Source organism: Ursus maritimus, unplaced genomic scaffold, assembly GCF_017311325.1.
Source record: "Ursus maritimus isolate PB19 unplaced genomic scaffold, ASM1731132v1 scaffold_10, whole genome shotgun sequence".
NCBI lineage: Eukaryota > Metazoa > Chordata > Mammalia > Carnivora > Ursidae > Ursus > Ursus maritimus.
Window position 1 is genome coordinate 43,771,248 of NW_024423344.1, and position 20,497 is coordinate 43,791,744.

Here is a 20,497-nt window from a genome sequence, read left to right on the forward strand (position 1 = left end):
AAATACTGGTCTCTCAATTGCTCAAGAAAAACAAGCCTTTGGTAACTTTAGTTATTGTATGCTACAATACAAAACAAATTACCAATAACCATTCCTGAACTAACTAATATACGGCCAGACATTGTTCCCATACATTTTGATATTTATTTCGATTCCTGTAATTCTCTTTGATCTTGCACCTCTTTTGACATCAGTAGGTAAATCTACAGAAATCCTTGTTCTTGAAGAATTTTCATCTCAGGAAGTTCTCATTCTTGCCCTCTGATATAAAAATAACCATTCCAGCAAATAAAATCTCTCCAAATAAAAATAAGTCAAGGTTGCTTGATGACTACCACACAGGCACCTGCTCTCCCAATATTCAAAGAAGCCATCTGTTGAAAAAGATGAAACACAATTTAAGACAAATTTTACTGTCATAGAAAAGTAGACAAATTATAATATATTTAAAGCACTCATATGTGTGAAAATCATAAATACATGGGCTTATATTTTCCCAGTTTAGTCAGAAGTAGTACAATAAAAATGGAAACATTGAAAATGGCTTTTACAAAAGAGCAATAATTTGCATATTGAAATTGTTAAAGCTTGCAATCATTTTTGGAATTTTTAATGCAAGTAGTAAGATATTTAATGATTTTTAGTGACATAAAGATGCTATAGAAGTTTCCAGCGAAGATTTATTTCTGGGCTTGCATGGACACATTTGTGATGATATTTCATAGTGATATCTTGGAGTATATTTTGGATGAAATAGCTATTACACTTACTGAAATCATCTTGAACTTATTTCCCCAGATATTATACTGAAATAAATGTGTTATTCATTTATTCTAAACAGAGACATACAGTGAAGTAACTTCAATATTTTGTCATAAATAGACCATAATTACAATTGCTATAGTGGCTTATTTTTAAAAATTCCACCTTATGATAGTCATTGAGATGAGAATTGAGATTTTTTTAATAATTCCTGAATATGAAATTGTCTAGAAATATATTAAAAACAATAATTTTTACAGTTTGTAATGAAAATTTATTCCATGGAGGTAAGCCAAGATTTTAATAATTTGAGCATTTTGATATGAATGATTTTATTACAGTTTTCTAAGAATAATTTATGCACATAAAATATCAGAGTAGGATAGACATTACAGGATATTATTCCAAACTGAAAAGAAAGTGAATAAAATGTAAGAAATAAAATAGCCAAGAGCAAAATAACCTCAAATCACATACATTATCTTATTGATTGAGAAAGGACATTGTCTTGCTCTCTAAATATGAAAATTACTATCGCATCTGCAGTTCTTTTAAATGTTCTTACTGTTACCTGCCATCCCTTTGCAGGGTAAAAAGAAAAAAAAAAACCAGCCACTTCCCATATGATCTATTTTTATTCATTTGTGTTAAGAATAATTTTTATGGATCATCACATCACCTTTATAATCCCATCATGTATTATTTTTGTGTGACAGGCGTGTGAATAGAATGTCAAGAGACAATATATAAATCAATGTACCCAAACTGAAGTGTATGTGACTCCAAAATCCAATACTTTCCATTGTCTCTCTTTTAGTTTCCAGTGATTTTTAAGTATTGTTTCACATCAGAGTCATCTGAGGAGCTTTTACAAAGTATACGTGCTCATGCCTCACCACTCAATAGGAATGGGAGGAATATCGGGTAGTTGTATTTTTGAAAATTTTCCCAAATACCCTCTGATGTTCGTTCAATACTGAGAAATCCTGTGCGTAGTAGAGTGAACAGCTTTACTTTATATCTGTATCTGCATTTACATCTATCTCTAAACATGCATGAGTGTGTTTGTAAAAATGAATCTCTGCCTTTTTTTCCAAAAATGTACTGTCCCTCCTTTGTTTCTGGTGTCAAATAATGACACCGCCCTCTACTCAGTTGCTCAAGATAGAAACCTAGAGTACATCCATGACCTTTAGTTTTACCTCATCAAACTTACATCTGAATAATCATCAAGTCCTACAATATCTCTCCATCCAACCTGATTATACCCATTCCTGTGGTCTTCAGCCTCGTTCACATAACAATTCTTCCTTGAGGGTGAAGGGTGGCAGAGTATGCCACCCCAGGATATGCCAGTTTGCATATTGATTATTTTGAATTAAAGGTACTCGATAGATGTCTGGCATAGGAGGGACTCTCTGATCTTTGGTCCCCCTGAAAGCAGGAATAAATCGCCAATGTGAAAGGTAACTTCCCTATACCAGGAGGATAGAAGGCATCCTTATTACCAGAGAGAGAATTTAGGGCCAAAATCTATATAAATAAACCTTGGGACTTCTTTAGCACTTCACTACCACAAATCCTTGGTTTGTCAATTTGTCACAAATTTATCATTTTGTGTAAAACGTATAAAGCTTCCTGGTTTGGCTACTTCTTTGAGTCTCCTCTTTTTACGGGGTTCCCATACATACAAAACTATATTTTTCTCCTGTTAATCTATCTTATATCAGTTTGATTATTAGACCAACCAAATAGAAGAGAGAAGGGAAAAGTTTTCCGCCTCTACAGTGGATTGGTAAAATATCCTCCTAACAGATTTCTCTGACTCTACTTGCTTGCTCGTAATGATTTTTCACATCCTATCAAGTGCAATCATTTTAAAACACAATTCTGATTATTTACTTTCCCTGCTTAAAAGCCTTCATTAACTTGCACTCAGCCTTACAGTAAAGTCAAGATTCTATCACATGGCTTCTGGCTATGCATCACATAGACCCTGCTTATGTCTCCAAACTCCTTGGTCACCCCTTTATTTTTTGCATGTTATGGGTTCTTCCTGCAGTTCTTTACAAATTCTGTTCTTCAAACCAAACCACTCCCTGTGTTTTCACCTGGTTAACTATTACCCACCTATCAGGTCTCATTCTACTTGTCATTTCCTGAGGGAAGATTTCTCTACCCAACACACTTAGTTTCTATCATAGTGCTAAGTAATATCCTTACCACAGAATTTATCATGCTATTTTGAGCATTTGATATATTCTACATACATACATTTTAAATATTTAAGAGACCTTTTCCCCTTTCCTCCTTTGCCCTAACTTCATATTATTTAATAAATATTTTTTAAAAATCTGCTGTGCTCTCCCTCCAAGGTTATACATAACTTCAGCCCTAGAATGACATCCTAAAATGTTGACCACAGAACCAATTGGGAAAAAAAAAAAAAAAAGAAAAGAAAAAAAAACCCCAGAGAATGTAGATATCTCACCAGGCTCCCCTAGAACTTATTCTCAATATCTTCTACAGGAGCCCCTCCTTGAAGGGGGGATATGTTTGAAGACCCCTAGCAGATGCCTGAAACCATGGTTAGTACCAAACCCGTTATATACTGTTTTTCCCTATACGTACATACCTATGATAAAGCTTAACTTACAGATCAAGTACCATAAGAGATTAACAACAATAGCTAATAATAAAATAGAATAATTATAAAAATATACTGTAATAAAGTTTTGGGAATGTATTCTCTCCCTCTCAAAATATCTTACTGTGCTGTACTCACCCTTCTTTTTCTGATGATGTGACATGATAAAATGCTGTTGTAATGAGATGAAATGAGATAAACGATGTCAGCATTGTGACATAGCATTAGGCTACTACTAACCTTCTGACAATACATCAGAAGGAGGGTCACCTGCTTCCAGACTGTAGTAGACCACTGTTAACTGAAACCAGAGAAAGCAAAACTGCAGATAAGGGGATATGGCCATGTATCTATTGCGTGCAAATAAAAGAAATCCATGCACAACAGAGCGAGCTGAGTTGTAACAATAGTTCTCAGCTACTTTATTTAAGAAATATTCACATTATCTCTTACCCCCACCATCAACTGTGGGGAGGTGATAGTAAATCACACACTATCTTTCCTTACAGCTGCAGGTGGACTCATCATGATAGCACTGTGACAGCACCAAGACAACACACAAAAGGGTGGTTTTACCCAGGCCAGGGGGAATGGAATAAAGTCCTTTTTTTATGTCTTGAAGCACACATATTGGTTTTTTTTCCAAATAAAATAGGAGAAATAAACCCAGTGTTAAATGACAAAGTCAAATTTATTCAAATACATACATACATGTATGTATGTGTTCTCAGTAAAACTAAGACATGAATCTGGCAATTGCTCCCAAATCTATTAATATTATTTCCAGCAGGCTAGCTTGGGAAGTGTTCCAAATACACATTCTTGGATATTTTAATATAGTTTGTTTATTTATTCTAATGCTCAGCCATTTGGGGATGCCAGTGAGAAATAGGATAACCTATTGGTTTTGTCCGTTTATGGAGTATATGAAGGGAAAGTGACAGGCATTATCCAGCCATATGGGATTTTTTTTCTAGGGACCTAGAATCCTGAAATTCTACAAAGGGATTTTGTGTGGGTCTGCTGATGGTCCCTAGAGCTCTTAAAAATATAAATAATGAAAATATATGGATGTAAAATCTTAGAGTAATTTAAAAGCTTTAAAATTAGTGTTTATTGTACTTAGACAAAGTTGTTATAAAATATTTTAAATACCACCTTGTTGTTTGGAAGATATATGATCCAAAAAAGTGCATTAAAATACAGATGAGAGAAAATGTTCTTCAGGAAGTTTTTACCTATTATTACTAATGTATTATTTTGATTTCAATTTTAGAAGGATGATAAGCATAATGGCTCATTATTATAAATATGTAATGAAGACTATATTCTATCATTGATATGCCCATAAACTTCCTTCATTTAATGTTCATTTGTAAAAGTGGCACATTTAAGATATGTAGCATTGAACTGGTACATTTCCTTAGCAAATCAAGTCATTAATGCATGCAGTATTTCTTTGTAAACACTAGGGACTCAGAGAAGAGGTTAAAATATATCTTCTAAAATTTTAGTGTAATAATTACAATCTTCTTTTATATTTGCTGCTGCTATTTGGATGAAGAATGCTTCTTCTCTTACAGTTAAAGTAAAACAGAAAATCATAAGACCTAGTTCTCCAAATAATTCCCCTTCTTTCATTCATTCTGCCTTCTTTTTTCCTTTTAGCCAAATTCATCCATCTTCATTGAAATCAGAGAATTTTCTCTTAGAGGAGGGTAAGATTCATAAGGCAGGCACATTAGTCTGGACATTAGGAATTTAGTTTTGTACTTCAGAGTCAGCCTATCTCAATATTGTGGTTGAACATATATCATCCAAACTGGCACAATCTAGGAAGTTTTGTGTCTTTAAAAGTTAAGTATCTTTAGAAGAAATTTACTCCAACCAGTGTTCAAGTTCTTCAGATAAACTAGTCAATTTCTGTGACACCCCCCCCCCCCAGGAATTAGAACCCTCCATCCACTGAGGAATATTATGAGATGACGCTCCTATTCTGCTTCAACTAAATAAGGCTTTGGAATCTCACTGCAAACATTAATGGAAATGATTTGTTTGCAGGAATGGTATCTTGCTTTTAAGTTTCTGATAAAGGGGAGGAATAATAGAAATATTGAGACATTTGGAAAAGAAAGAAGGAAAATAGGAAGAAGTTGAATATAAGGACCCAAGTCTTAGAATGTATCCCTTCCCTCCATTACAAGCAAGGTCATAGTAGCTCTACAGAATAAGGTGTTTTCCATTATAATTAAGTTGCACTATGCTCATGTTCCCTCAGCACCACGCAATGCAACACAAATCTTCTAACTGTGTGACCAGAATGGGAGCTGCCTTATTCTAGTGTGATCCTGAGTCTCTCACCTCACTTAAGATCGGCCAATTATTTCGCTCCATCTTCCTGGCCGAAGTGATTGTCTGAGAGTGAGCACTTTCTACATGACAGATCATTTGGAGTCCTTTGCTGTTTTGTTTTTGTTTTTTGTTTATGGCTGTGAGGATGACTACTTGGAGCTTCCAGCAGCTCCACTCCATGGAAAATTCTCTCTGCAGTAGGTGAAAATGTGCCTGATAGGACCTAAGGATAGTCAAGCAAAATTAGGAGGCAGAAAGTTGATTTCTATAGCTTCCCATCTTCTTATTCCAGTTATCTCTAAAACCAAATATTCTAAAGTTAGGTTTCTGTGAACCAATATATTCCACTTTGTTTTCTGTTTGTTTTAGCTCATTAAAATTCAGTTCCTGTTTGTTGTTATTACTTATAATAAAGTGGAAATCCCATTGAGGCGTGAAAGTCACCTTTTAATATGATTTTTATTAAGGTGCAGAATACATGAAAGTACACAAAAACATGTGATTTAGTGAACTTTTCACAAAACGAAGATGACAGTGGGCTAAATCAATCACTTTGGGTTCAAGGAAATTTAGAAGGAAGTAAATGAAGTAAATTCTTGTATTTGAAGTAAATTATGCTGGTGACGGTCTTACCTGTGTCCACTCATTTGTTTGTGGATCATAGGATTCCATAGTGTTGAGGTATGTCTGCCCATCGTAGCCACCAACGGCATATAATCTGTCACCAAGGAGACAGACTCCAACAGCATCTCTGGGCATACTCAAAGGAGCCACCATGGTCCATGTGTCTGTTTTGGGATCATATCTAAAATGTAAAGATAATAGAACATAGCATATTCTAATCACATTCAGCTTTTACTATATGAATGGTACTCTTCCAAAAGCACACCACAAGAAACAAAACTATGTTTTTTTCTAAAAGCTCCATCATTTGAGCAGATGTTCAAGAGTTAATATCCACAATGTCTGGCTTTATAAATTTAAAGTATTTTAAAAACATACCTAGACTCCTAGATGGATGCCCAGGTACTTAACAAAAATGAACATCATGACTTCTTTCCACTAGGAAGGCAGACATGTAAATATGTAAATAACTATTTTCAACTGCAGAATGAGGTTCCGTAAAGCAAATATAAGCAAAGTGCTATGGTAATGAAACAGAAGTAATGGTTAAAAATCTGAAAGAATTATGGAATTCTCCACAGTTGAAGTCTCCTTTATTTTTTGTAAAATAATTTTTATTTTGTTATATTAGTCACCATACAGTACATCCCCAGTTGAAGTCTCTTTTAAATCAGGTCTGAAGGTGTAGCTAAATTTGCCAGAAAGAAAAGGAGACATTTATGCAACAGAACTGAAGTGTTAATGAAAATGCATGGCCAGCTTTGGGGAAAGCAGGGGTGTGGGGTGGCTAAGTTCAGGGATAGAAGAAGGAGCAGAATGCCTGAAAGGGTCGTTTTTGGTCAGTTTATGGTTTGTGTGATGGGTAGGAAGGTGTTTTGTGTTTTAATAGGAAAACTTAGGGAAAATAATTACAACATGAACAGAACTGTGCTTTAGTGGTGTTATTTGGAATTCACTGTAAGGGAGAGATTGGTAAATCAAGAGATTGAAGCAGAGGACCCAAATTATTTTTACTGAACTTAACCCAAAAATAATTTAATTTCCAGAAAGTCTGACTACCATGCATTACATATGGATATTTTGTATTTTGAGTGGCAAAAGCCTGAAGAATACTTTCCTGAACATACTTTACTTCAGCTAGAATGAATGATTAAACCAATTCTTTGCCTTTAACCTACACCTGCAAGGTCAGATACCGAAATGAAAAAGCTAGTAAGAGCCCAGCAGAGTAAATATAAGAGAAGACTGGTGAAAGTTGGTTTTGTTTGTTTGTTTGTTTGTTTTTTTAACAGACACAATAAATATATTTTCAGTTTGTTTTTCTACTCCAATCTTGTGTTCCACCAATTGAAACTTTCAACCCACAGACTACTAAAACAAAGAAACAAACACAAAGAAGCAAAAAACAAAAACAAAAAGCCACCTACATGTTTATTAAAAATAAAGAAGGTTGTTACAAGAGAAATGGTTGGGGAGGACCCCAACGATTTATATTTCTCTATAGTCACATCATTCAAGATGTTACATGCATTTACACACCACGGTGGGAGAGGTTGTGACAACCAAGATAATCTACGTGAAATGAGAAATTGGTTGAATGCCTGCAAAACCAGGACCACCTTGAACCATACGCTGTCTAGCAAATAAAAATGTAATTTTACATGCTATAGTTAATAAATGCAAAACATCACAAACACAGGCACATATAGACTCACACAAACACAATCTATGCCATCAAAACCTTTATTTTAACTTACCATGAAGAAAAGACAAACTTACCATGAACATTTTGAAATAGAAAAGATTTTTTTTTAAATAAGGACGAAAGAAAGAAGAAGAGGGGGAGGAAGGGGAGTCAGAGGAGGAGAAGGAAAGAAGACACCTCATGGAATCAAATAGGAGAATCCAGAGAGTGGAATGTTTTATAAGATAACTGACTGAATTCTCCAACAAGTCAACAGCAAAACAAACAAACACAACCCCCAGTAATAATGAGCAGATAATTAGGAAGAAGTAGCTGTTCTAAATGAATTGTGATTAAACATAACAAAAAAAGTAAGTGGATCTTATTTGGATCCCAATTCAAATAGACCAACTATTAAAAGATGTTTGAGACATTTGAAAATTTTAATATACCCTGGGCATTAGATTTTAATAAGGAATTACTGAAGTTCTTATTAGTTCTGATAATAGCATTGTTGTTATGTAAAAAAAAAAAGTCCTAATCATTTTTGGTCGTTTGTTTCTGGGATGCATTCAGAAATATTTTAAGCTAAAATGACATGTTTGAGAGTTTCTTTGAAATACTTCAAAAAAAAAAAAGAGAGAGAGAGAGAGAGAGAGACAGAAGGGAAATGGATAAAACAAGAATGACACACTGGTGATCATGGTTGAAGCCGGGTAATGAGTACAGGGAAGTTTACTGTGTTGTTTACTTTTTTGTTTGTCAGAAAAGATCTATAGTAAAAATAACTTTAAAAGTAAGAACGTATAATACACTTAGTTTCAATGAAAAGCAAACGTTCTTTATACTTTATGCATTCTTCAGTAAAACCCAGGCTGGCTTTTGTCACAATCACTTCACTTAAATAGCTTTTTCTGAAGTCATATTTTATCCCGCATTTAATTGCTATCAGCTCTATAGAATTTTTTTCAACCTTTGTCTTTAAAGCAGACTTTATGAACTTTCCAAAAAGGCAGAAGAACTGAGAAAATAGCCACACTAGTGTAGGAAGAAATAGTCAATGAATTTCTGAAGACTTATGAAATTTCAAGTGAAACTCAAATATTGAACAATTTTCAAATACTCATATTCCAGGGGAAAATAAGGAAACATTAGTATGTCCTATATTTAGGTGCACATTTAGAAATAATATCTACATTTAGAAATAGATATCACTTATATATATATGTTTTACAAAATTCCTGAAGAGAACTTTAAAAATTTAATGCATTCTACAAAATCCAGATCTTTGGATTAGATGTGCCTGTCTTCAAATCTAGGTAATATTTTTTTCTTATCATAACAAACTTTTAATTCATATCTGGGAATGGTGAAAATTTAAATTTAAATTTGTATATTATAATTCGAGAAATGAAACCAAAACAAAATGAAAACAGTCCAACTTTTCCCCACCCATACACACACTCTCTCCTAGATACTTAGGAAGTAATTACAGAAATACAAAATTACCTACTAGTGGTTATCCTTGTTTTCACATTAATGACTCTAAATTAACTTTTCTATATTCAGAACACAGTGGATTCACCTCTCAGACTGAGGATATACAAAATTTTACCCCCATAAATGAAATAAACAGCTTTTTTTTAACCTAAAGAGAAGATCCACAGATGTATAACCATTTTCCAAACAATTATTAACAGTAAACTCTGTCATGGTCAGTTAACATTTTTGATGAAACTTAGTCCTAAACATTACTTTTTTCTCTGGTTCTTTATTTTTTTAAAAAAGAACAAAGCGGTGGGGGCAGTGAGGGGAGTAGAGAAGCTGTCTTTTTCTATTTAGGCTGTCCTCTTTTCCTACATCTCACCTTGGCCTCCGTGGTCAGAGTGTGAGCTCTGTATCAGGGACTCTATTAAAGTTTATAGCCCTTAGGCAAGAGAAGCACCACTATGTACAGGCTAAAATTGGCTGTAAAATGAAAACTTGCTGAAGGCATATGAGAGTCACAGAATAAAACTTAGTGTCTCATTGAAAATCCCCATTGAAGTTTTTGAGGTACCATTAATTTTTTAAGCCTTGTTTTTTTTTCTATTAAAGGATAAAAATTGATCTTAAAATATTTAAACAGAAACTGTTTCTAAGTATAAAAACACTACTTTGAGAACAAATAGAATTTATATTCATTTTCCTAAATTTGTACAAGCAATATTCAGCTAGAAAGCATATTAAACAACATAGAAGTATTTGTAGCCAGGTTTGTTTGCCTGTAAAACAAAATAAAGCAAACAAGAAAAAAGAGAAGTACGAAAAGATGAGATCCATGCTATAAAAAATGGATAAACAGCTCTGAAAACAGTGGCTTTTTGATTTCTAGTAAATGAATTATACAATCTATGTTTGAATTTTCATAAATTATTTGAATTAAGCAATTACGAGTGACAATAATGATGCTCAAAAATAAATTTTATTCTTCCTGTAAAGAAAACCAACATCTATCTAGCAGATCTCATCAGATTATCAAAACAGATAGACCTTGACTTCAGAAATGTTCACATAATGGGAATGGAAAATAAATTAATTCTAATAAAATTAATTCTTAAAAACTTAGGAATAATATAAAAAAAAGTTCCTAAAAACATCCTTGTTCAGATATTTTCATATATATGCATATCTAAGGGTATTTAGGAATAGAATTTCTGGATCAAAAAGAATGTGTATTTTGAAATGTGGTAGATACTACCTATTGATATTACAGAGTCTGGGCCAATTTGCACTCCCACCATGAGTGTAATAAGAGTTTCAGTTGCTCTACATCTTCTCCAACATTTGGTATTAACTATTTTCATTTTAGCCTTTCTAGTAGGTCCTGGTATGACATTGTGATTTTAATTCTCATTTCTCTGATGCCTAATGATATCAAGCATTTTCCCCAGTAGTCATCTTTTCAAGGGTTCTTGTTCAAATCTTCAGTCAAGATTTATTTAGTAGAAGCAAAGCCTTTCTTGGTCATATGGTTTGAAATTATTTTCCCCAGTCTCTGGCATAAATTTTTACTCTTCATGCTCTCTTTTGGGGAAAGATTTTTTATTTACATATATTTTAATAAAACAACATGGGGCTTGAACTCATGACCTAGACATCGAGTCACATGCTCTCCTAACTGAGCCAGCTAGGCACCCCTGAGGGGCATTTAGTAATATTTCTCTTTATGGATGACTCTTTCCCAATCCAGTTTAAGTAATATTTTACATTCCTGTAATTGTGAAGATAGCCCCCTCTTATAATCTAAAATCTTTGTTTCATACTTACATCTAAAATCCATCTTGAATTTATTGGTGTGATTTGAGAGAGGAGCTAAAACTATTTTTTTTCCATATGAGATATGCTTTTTTGCCTTTATCATAAGTCAAGATTCCTTATATGTGTGAACATAGACCTGTTTTGTCTACTTGTTTGTACTAGGCCAATGCCACAGTGCCGTAAAGTAACTTTACAATTAGTTGTAATATCTAGTACTTCTTCAAAGTTTTCTTGGGATTTGGGGCCCTTTTCATTTTTATTTAAATTATAGGATCAACTTTTTAACTTTACATCCACAATCCACACTGGACAAACATTTACAATTCAATAAGGATTGCAGTGAATCCGTAAATCACTTTAGAGTACAATTCATGTTTTTATAATATTTAGTCTTCTTTTCCATGAACATGGCATTCCCCTCTATTTACTTAAGACTTTTAAACTTTTCTTAAAGTTTTGTTTTTTTTTAGAGGTAGCACATATATTTTGTGAGATTTATTGCTAGATTTTTTAAAACTTTTTAATGGCAACTTTTATACATATATTTTGTTATTATTGCTTTCATCTAGAAATGTAATTAATTTCAAATATTGACTGAGTATATAGCAACCTTATTAATTCACTTTTTAAATCAAATAGTTTCTAATTACACTGTGGTTAGATTATCATTAGATATTTATCATGTAACCTTGCATACTGACAGTTTTATTCATTCCTTTCTAATTATGAATTTTCTTTCCCTTTATTGCTTTATAACTGGGTAGTTATTCTTTTAAAATGTTGAATAAAGGTGGTATTAGCAGTCACTTTTTTTCTGTAGTGAAAATCTCAAAACAATATATTTCAATATTTGACTATTTTTCTATTAATTTCTCTTCCAAGTTTGGTGAGAGTTTTTATTATGGTGGGTGTTGGATTTTATCATCTTTGCATTTATTCAGATGTTTATTTATTTTATGACTATATTGAGCTACATAGATTAATTGTTCTATACTAAACCAAACTTGGATTTCTGGAATAAATGCAAAGTGGTTGAGATACGTTATCATTTTCATTTACATCTAGGTTTGATTTGCTAATACTCCTTTTGGATATTTGTATTTATGCTCATGAGTATAGCCAGCTCTTGTTTCTCATGTTTTTCCTTGTATAATATGTATAAGGTTTTGGGGCGCCTGGGTGGCACAGTCATTAAGCATCTGCCTTCGACTCAGGGCATGATCCCAGCGTTATGGGATCGAGCCCCACATCAGGCTTCTGCACTAGAAGCCTGCTTCTTCCTCTCCCACTCCCCCTGCTTGTGTTCCCTCTCTCGCTGGCTGTCTCTCTCTGTCAAATAAATAAATAAAATCTTTAATATATATATATGTATATATATATATATACATATATATATGGTTTTATTTTTCTATAAATCTATTCATTTCAGCTAAAAATTCAAATAATGGCATAAATACTCAAATATTCTCTTTTTATAGTAACATGATAGTGATATCCACTTATATTTCTGATGTAGGTAATTTTTTTCCTGACACTCTGTCAGCTAGCTTATAAATTTCATTGCAATTATTTTTATAGAAACAAATTAGACTTCTTTTTAATCCTATTTCTTGTTTGTTTTATATTTAATTAATGTATTTCTATCATTATTTCTCTTCTATTTTGGTAGGCTTTTGGTCTAGTTTTTATAACTTGAGATTGAAACTTAAATCTTAGCTTCTCAGCTCTTTTCACTTGTTAAGTAAATGTGCTTAAATCTATAAATTTCTCTTTAAGAATTTCTTTAGAAATGCTGAAACTTAATACCCCATGTTACATGTCACAGAAGTGGCTTAGTCTCTTGGCAACTTTTGATACATGCAGTATTCTTTAATGTGAGATTTTCCAATAACTCAAACAGTCTTGCCTAAATTGCATGGTTCCTTCACAGTTTTCATTGTGCAGTATAAAGAAAGTTTAAGGATGTACATTCCTCCTAAGATCTTGATAAGAGTCTAGGAAAATTGGGAGACGTCTTTTAATGACAGTGTGCATCTGTATCTTTTTTTTCTATAGACTTGTAACAAGACTGGAAATACCAACTTTAGTGTGAGCATTTGGAAAAACCTTTAGTAAAAGGAATATTATTTTTATTTATTTTATTTTTTTAAAGATTTTATCTATTTATTTGAGAGAAAGAGCAGAGATAGTGACAGAGAGCATAAGGGGGGAGGAGAGGGAGAAGCAGGCTGCCCGCTGAGAAGGGAGCTTGATGCCAGATTCCATCCCAGAAGCCTGGGATCATGAGCTGAGCTGAAGGCAGATACCCAACAGACTGAGCCACCCAAGTGCCCAGGAATATTATTTTTAGAAAGGAATTTCTTTAGCTACATTCCACAAAATTTGATATATATTTTCATTTCATTCAGTTCAAATTATTTTCTAATTTGAGTCACATGTTGTTTTGAAGTATATCACCTAAATTTCAAACAGTTGAACATGGGGCACCTGGCTGGCTCACTTAGTAGAGCAAGCATCTCTTGATCTTGGGGTGGTGAATTCAAGCCCCACACTGGGCATAGAGCTTACTTTAAAAACAAAAACACAAAACAAACAGCTGAGCATGTAAAAATTTATCTTTTCTGTTATTTATTTCCAGTTTAATTCCATTTGGTCAGAGAGCATGCCCTATGAGATTTCAAGCTTTTGAAAATTGCTGAGGTTTACTTTATGATCTAGAACACAGCAAATTTTGGTAAATATTTCATGTATAACTACAATTATTACTTATAAAGGTAATCACTACAGCAATACAATTATTTAGATATTTTATTCAGAGAGTTGTATGTAATAAAATAGAGTATGGACAGAAAACGATCTCCATTTGAAACAGTTTAATTCTAGGAATTCTCATGGAAGCTAGTCAGTTTAATAAAACATCCATATAAGGAAATCAATCATTTTCCTAATAACTTGCTTCATTCATGGACTCTGTTCTTGCACCATCACAGATCTGCATGACTCATCTGCTTCCAAGGGCCTAGCCATGGAGGCCCTAGAAATTATTAATTCTTTATTGTGATCCATAACCCCTGTTGGCTTTTGGTGCTCCTGTTTCCACCTACCAAGGGGCCCACAGTGGCAGCGCCTTCTAACAAAGGGAGGTGGGTGCAGTACACACCTGCAGGACTGGCTCCCCTAACAGCTGAGAAAGGAGTCAGATTGCATGACCTCAGTAACTTCCCCAAAGAAAAGGTTAAAAGGAGATGAGCATTTTATATTACTTGCCAAGTGATTTACTAAACAGATTAAAGAGGTAGCCGATAACAAGTAAAGCTATAAAATGAGGACAAAGTATGTGTGTGTATGTGTATGTGTGTGTATGCATATATATGTATATACATACATGAAGTCAGGATGGAAAATTACTTTTAAAATGTAAGCACAATGGTGCTCATTGTTACTTTGGTGGCCCCTAATAAACCACACTTCTTAGTGTCATACCTTTGAGTAGTACACGCTTACCTTGCTGTGAGCAACACTGGCCAGTGTGACTTTAACAAGTGTGATGCAAGCAGAGGCCTGATGATTCATTGTATTGGATATTTACCCTCTTGAGCCCCCTTCTTTTGGACACCCTTGTCTTGGAATCCCAACCACCATATGGTGGAGAGTCCAGCCCAAGGGGAACTATGGTTCTCTGGTTGAAGCATCAGCTGAACTCCGATGAGAGGCAGCCCTAATTGCTAGCTCTGCCAGAGAAGGATTGTGAACATTAAAGCCTGTTGAAGCCCAGATGTTGGTAGCATCAACCAATATCATGTGGAGGAGAAGAGCAGCCCAAACTGAACCCAGTCAACACATAATGATGAAAGATTTCAATCATAAAAGAAAGAACTATAAAATTATTTTAAGCTACAAAGATTTTAGAATTGTTAGAAATAACAAATAATTTCATGAAGTGTGTATCTGCCTTAAAAGAAATATAAAAATATCTGCATTTAAAGAAAATATTGAAAAAATTTATAAATTTGTATTAACCATATGACATACATATGGTTAGTAAAAACTATACCTAAAGTAACTGTTTGAGTCATGTTGATCCAACCCTGTGTGCAAAAAAAAAAAAAAAAAAAAAAAAAAAAAAAAATGAAAGCCACAAATCCTGGTAGAATTTAAGATCAGAAGCCACGGTCCATCAGACCATGTACATTAATCCATTCATTGATTTATTTAGACAGTGTATTTAAGCATTCATTGTATGCTCTACTCCTGACACATATAGTCTGAATGTACAGTCGGAAAAAGGAACAAAGAAATAGACTGATTTTTTTCCCCTATATTTAACCTTTACTAATAAATATATCTTAAAACATTGAAAAAGAATCAAATGTAGACATCAATTTACATAAATGAGCTTTAATGAGTTACTGATGAAATTACTTTCCTTTTATGATTTTTTTCTCCTGATTTCCTATGTCATCAACAAACTACTTCTAAATTAAAAAAATGAAAACTTCGTGGGGTGCCTGGGTGACTTAGTGTGTTAAGCATCCAACTCTTGATTTCGGCTCAGGTCCTGGTCTCAGGGTCTTGGGATGAGCCAGGGTCAGGCTCTGTGCTCTGCGCAGGAGTCTGCTTGAGAGTCTTTCCCTCCCCCTCTCAGTCTGTCCCTCCCCCGCTTGTGTGCGTGTATGCGCGCACTCACACTCTCTCTCTCAAATAAATCAGTCTTTAGGAAAATAAAGAAAGAAAAGAAAACTTCAGAATGGTTTAACTATCAGGCTGCAACCATCCAAGACAGGATTTCTTAGTTCAAATTCAGTCTCAACATACAAATTATTCTCTGATCGGTATAGATTCTTCTCACAGGATCTTCCACACGTTCTGTAAGGACATGTTCCCTGTTTTGATTTAGTTGCAGCAGTCCCATTAGTTAGGGTCACATGTCAGGTGAAATGGTTTTGACTCGACTATCAATTTCAACCCAATGACAGAGGGGGGAAAATTCAGCGCAATGTTAGGGGAAAAAAATCATTCTCAATATTGTTTGTGTGTCTGTAACTCTCACATTGATTATGTGCTTAATCTTTACTTTTAAAATAGATTTTTTAAACGTATTTATTGATATTCTCCCAGTCTTTGTGAGTACTTCTCTTAAATATATCATGGGCACAGAAACGTTGGGAAAGATGATGGGGTAACTAGATTTCTGCTCCCCTTTCTAATATCCCTTGTGTATATATACAAAAATATTTTTAAAAGTTAATTTGATTTCTTTTTAATTTAACTTCTCTATGAAGGCATGTGAAAAATCCTATTTTGACTTAGATCATATTTATTACATCCTCTCTTCAAAATTGAGGAGAGGAGAAACAAATTGCTGACAGAACCAGGGAAAGCAAGGATAAGCCACACAGCTCTTTGTCTCCTCAGATGTAGTTTCCTCAGCAGAGCTTCACAAATTATTTAAATTATTGTCAATCAATAGAACATGGAGCATACCCAGGAGATCTGAATGCTAGTTAAAACTCACTTTTAAAAATAAATACCTTATAACAGTTCAGAACTAAGGAGCAATCGATTATATAATCACTTTCTCTGCTAATATAACAGAAAACTATTATCAGCCCTGTGAGTTCAAATTGTGTATTAAATAGCCTCTCGCCGCATGAAAATGAACTCTGCAGTTTGACAACCAGGGTTGATATCCTTCCTCTATATGGGACATAATATTTCATCTATTCATGTACATCTCCCTTTCCACAGAATTGTTCTCCTTCTGCAAAGCATGCAGATGAATAACCATGATGCCAGTCTTCCAGGTAGTACAAGGACAACAGATTCTTCTGTTATCCCCTGTCTCTATCTCACCGCTTCAGAGATACCACTTGCCTCGTAAGCCATTAGGCAAATATCTAATTAGTTGAGTTATGAATTAGTTTAGCTTTGGAGTTAGTTAATAGTTCTTGCATCCACTTGTAAAGCAGGGCCCCTACATACAGAGGCTGTCAGGATTTCCATCTTTTGTATATGGCTGTACAAGAAATTTGAACATAATTTGTTATCAAAGAAATAGCAAAGATTCTACGTGCACAATAATAGAAAAATAACACGAACAGCAAACTAGTTAGTCTTTTCGTGCTACACTCATTTGGCAAGTGCTAACAGTTAAGATCTTAGGAAGAAGAAGAAGAAAGTATCTTACTAAAAAGTTCAAAAGCCCCTATCTAACATTTTAACTTTAAACAGTTTGAGTGATTACTGTCTTGTAGAAAATTTAGGATTTCACGTATATCAAAATATGAGTTAATGTATTAATATGCTATATAGGGCCTAGGATATGTGCCCATAATTTAAATAAAAAGTCTCTCCTTGATCATCTGTTTTCACTCTTTAGAACTGCTACAACTCTTGGGTTATGTCTAAGCCAAAAAGATAAACTAAGAAGATAAATGAAAGAACCCAAAATTCTATTCTTACCTTATGTATTAATCTTTATGGTAACTTTAAAAAACTGTTTGGTTAAATAATAATATATTTATCCTTGTATGTCTGAGAGCAAATCTTAATTTTTATTAATTTTTATCAAGATCTAAAGATGATAAAAAATATTGAGCCATATCTTGACAGAAAAATTAGGTATTCTTATTTTAGATGACTTTTTCTGATATGACCAATGTGTGGATTTTGGTAAACTTTGAACAAAATTTTTATATTTAAGTAATATATAAGAAATTTTACAGATGCTTATTTGTTAATAGTGCTTGGATTAGATATAAAGATATAATTTTCAATTAATATCTGAAAAGTTGCTTAATATTTTAGGCCCTATCAAAAATTTTGCCTACCCAATAAGTGCCTAAAATACATGTATGTAAATCATTGATACACAATCTATAATGATGGAAATGGGGATTCACATGCAAATAGAAAAATAAACAAAAATCTAAGTCTTTCCATCAGTCCATTCATCCATCCATTCTTCTGTCCTTTTATGCATCCCTTTTTATCTTTCTATTAATCTATATAACTCCCTATGTACAGTGTATCTCCAGATGCCTTCCCTTGTGAGAAATTTGAGGCCTGTTTTTCTACCTGATTTCGCTAAATGCTTGGTGAGGACTTACTTTGTGCCAAGAATTGTGCCAAGCGGAAGAGTATAAGGGTGAACAAGCTGATCTAGGTCATCACCAGCACATGGATCCTAGCTATGTTGAAAACTTTTAAATATTTTTTCATCATAATATTGATACAAAGGAAAACTCCATTGCGCTTTCAGGTCAAATCTGCATTATGAAAAGATCTCTCTGGCTACTATATGGAGAGTAAATTGGAGGAAGCAAGAGTGGATATTACAAAAGAGATTTAGAAGGCTCCTATTATCTTGATATCCCTCTCCTGCACGCCTTATTACTGGGATGCAAATTAGAGGGCAAAGGTGGTCCTGATCTATTATTAGCCAGCAGTGGTACTGATGCCTTTGGGCATATTTTCTGATCCATTGCCGGGTTTTCTGTTTTATTTGTGATCTTAAAGTTCTAATTATTTATCTGTCTCTTTTTTCTAGTAAATTTTAAGCTCGAGTTAGCACAGTGAAAAATATATGCAAGACAATATTTGTAGAATAAGTAAAATGGATAGATAAATGTGCTTTGTCTAATGGATTGCACCCTCTGGGAAGTTCTGCTAGAACTTACTGCATTTTTGGACACTGATTTTGTCCACTAAGGTGCTCTTATTAGAGTGAGGCTTGGCTGCAAAACTACTATTCACTGTTTCATCAACTATTCTAAAATCCCTATTCTTGCCAAGTCCTTGCCTTCTTTCCTACTCTGATTTGAGGGGCCGGTATTCTTTGTGTTCAGGACAGCCTGACCCTTTACAACTTTTGATGTCTTATATAACTGTACTTTAACAGCACTATTATATAATACCTTTATGTTTCCGTAAGAAATCATTGTCATACAATAAAATTCGTTCTATCAATCTGTAATACGTAACATTGTACACTACTTCTCATTATTCCTAACGGTTTGTTTTCCTATGGTTATACACTAAAAAAGTCTTTACATTATATGTGTAAAATAACTCTACAGAGTACCATTATGTACCTTGATGTATTGATGATTTATATGTGAAATTGTCAATATAGAATATATGTTATAGAAACCTCAAAAATGCTATTAATCTGACACGTAATATGAGCTGGGATAAGAATCATGATAATGCTGTGTGCTTCTGCATTACTTAAGCTGCTCAAACCCACTGTACTCCTATAACTTAAAATAACTACGCTTATTTAAGTCTAATTCTACATCGTAAATGTATTCCTAGACTGAATTATTTATGCCTCTGTTCACAAACAACATTGTAATACATTTTACAGTAAAGTTAGAAGAGAATAAATGAAATATCATTTCATTAGTAACATTTATAAAAGATATATAGCAAAAATAGGAGCCACATCATGTTAATCTTTCTTGCTATTTTCCCCAAGAATTTAGCAGAGGAAAATGTGAATGAGCTGTCAATCTATTAGCATTTTTTTAAATAAATTATTTCATGTTTGTGTATATAAAAGCATACATCTATTTATCTGGACTCTGGCCACTGTCCACACTATAACACCTGTAGTTCCTAATTTCACCGGACAAGAGAATGTTGAAGTGAAACTGCATTGAGCGTAATGCTTTCCTCTGTGCATAGAGAGCCATATATCTACAGTCCATTTCACACCATAGCAATAACATTAAACATGTTTTATTCAAGAAGTGGTTTAAGTTTGAACAGAGTCTGTTTACTAAAAGCTATCTCTTGCCAATGGCCTTATTTTCAGTAAAAATCATCTATCCTTAGAAAAATATTAAAAAAGCACCTTTCTGCCCCTGACTATACCACTTGCAAGCATTAATAAAATGGATGTGGTTTCTTAATGTTAAGAGGAAAATTGTTATGGCCATCACTGCAATTCACCAAATATCTCGTGTTCTTCTCCCACGTAGAAGTTCTCCCACCCTCATGAAGTTTTCTGTGGCCATGTGACTAGTTTGTCAAAGTATGAAGAAAAGAGAATTATATTACTGGCGTGCAGAATCTTTAGGAATCAGTGAACAATGTATACATCTCCCTTCTGACACCAGCAGTAC

General features: G+C 33.8%; 1 protein-coding gene across 2 annotated transcripts in view; it reads right to left on the reverse strand.

The window, feature by feature from the left end:
• Positions 1-314: 314 nt before the first annotated feature.
• KLHL1 (kelch like family member 1) overlaps positions 315-20,497 on the reverse strand; it is a 340,600-nt gene continuing 320,417 nt past the window's right edge. For both annotated transcript variants that reach the window (XM_008686635.2, XM_008686634.2), the window contains 2 exons: positions 6,395-6,566; positions 315-374 (listed from right to left, as the gene is read on the reverse strand). In XM_008686635.2, the coding sequence (XP_008684857.2) occupies positions 315-374; positions 6,395-6,566 (232 nt within the window). The remainder of the gene's footprint in view (positions 375-6,394; positions 6,567-20,497) is intronic.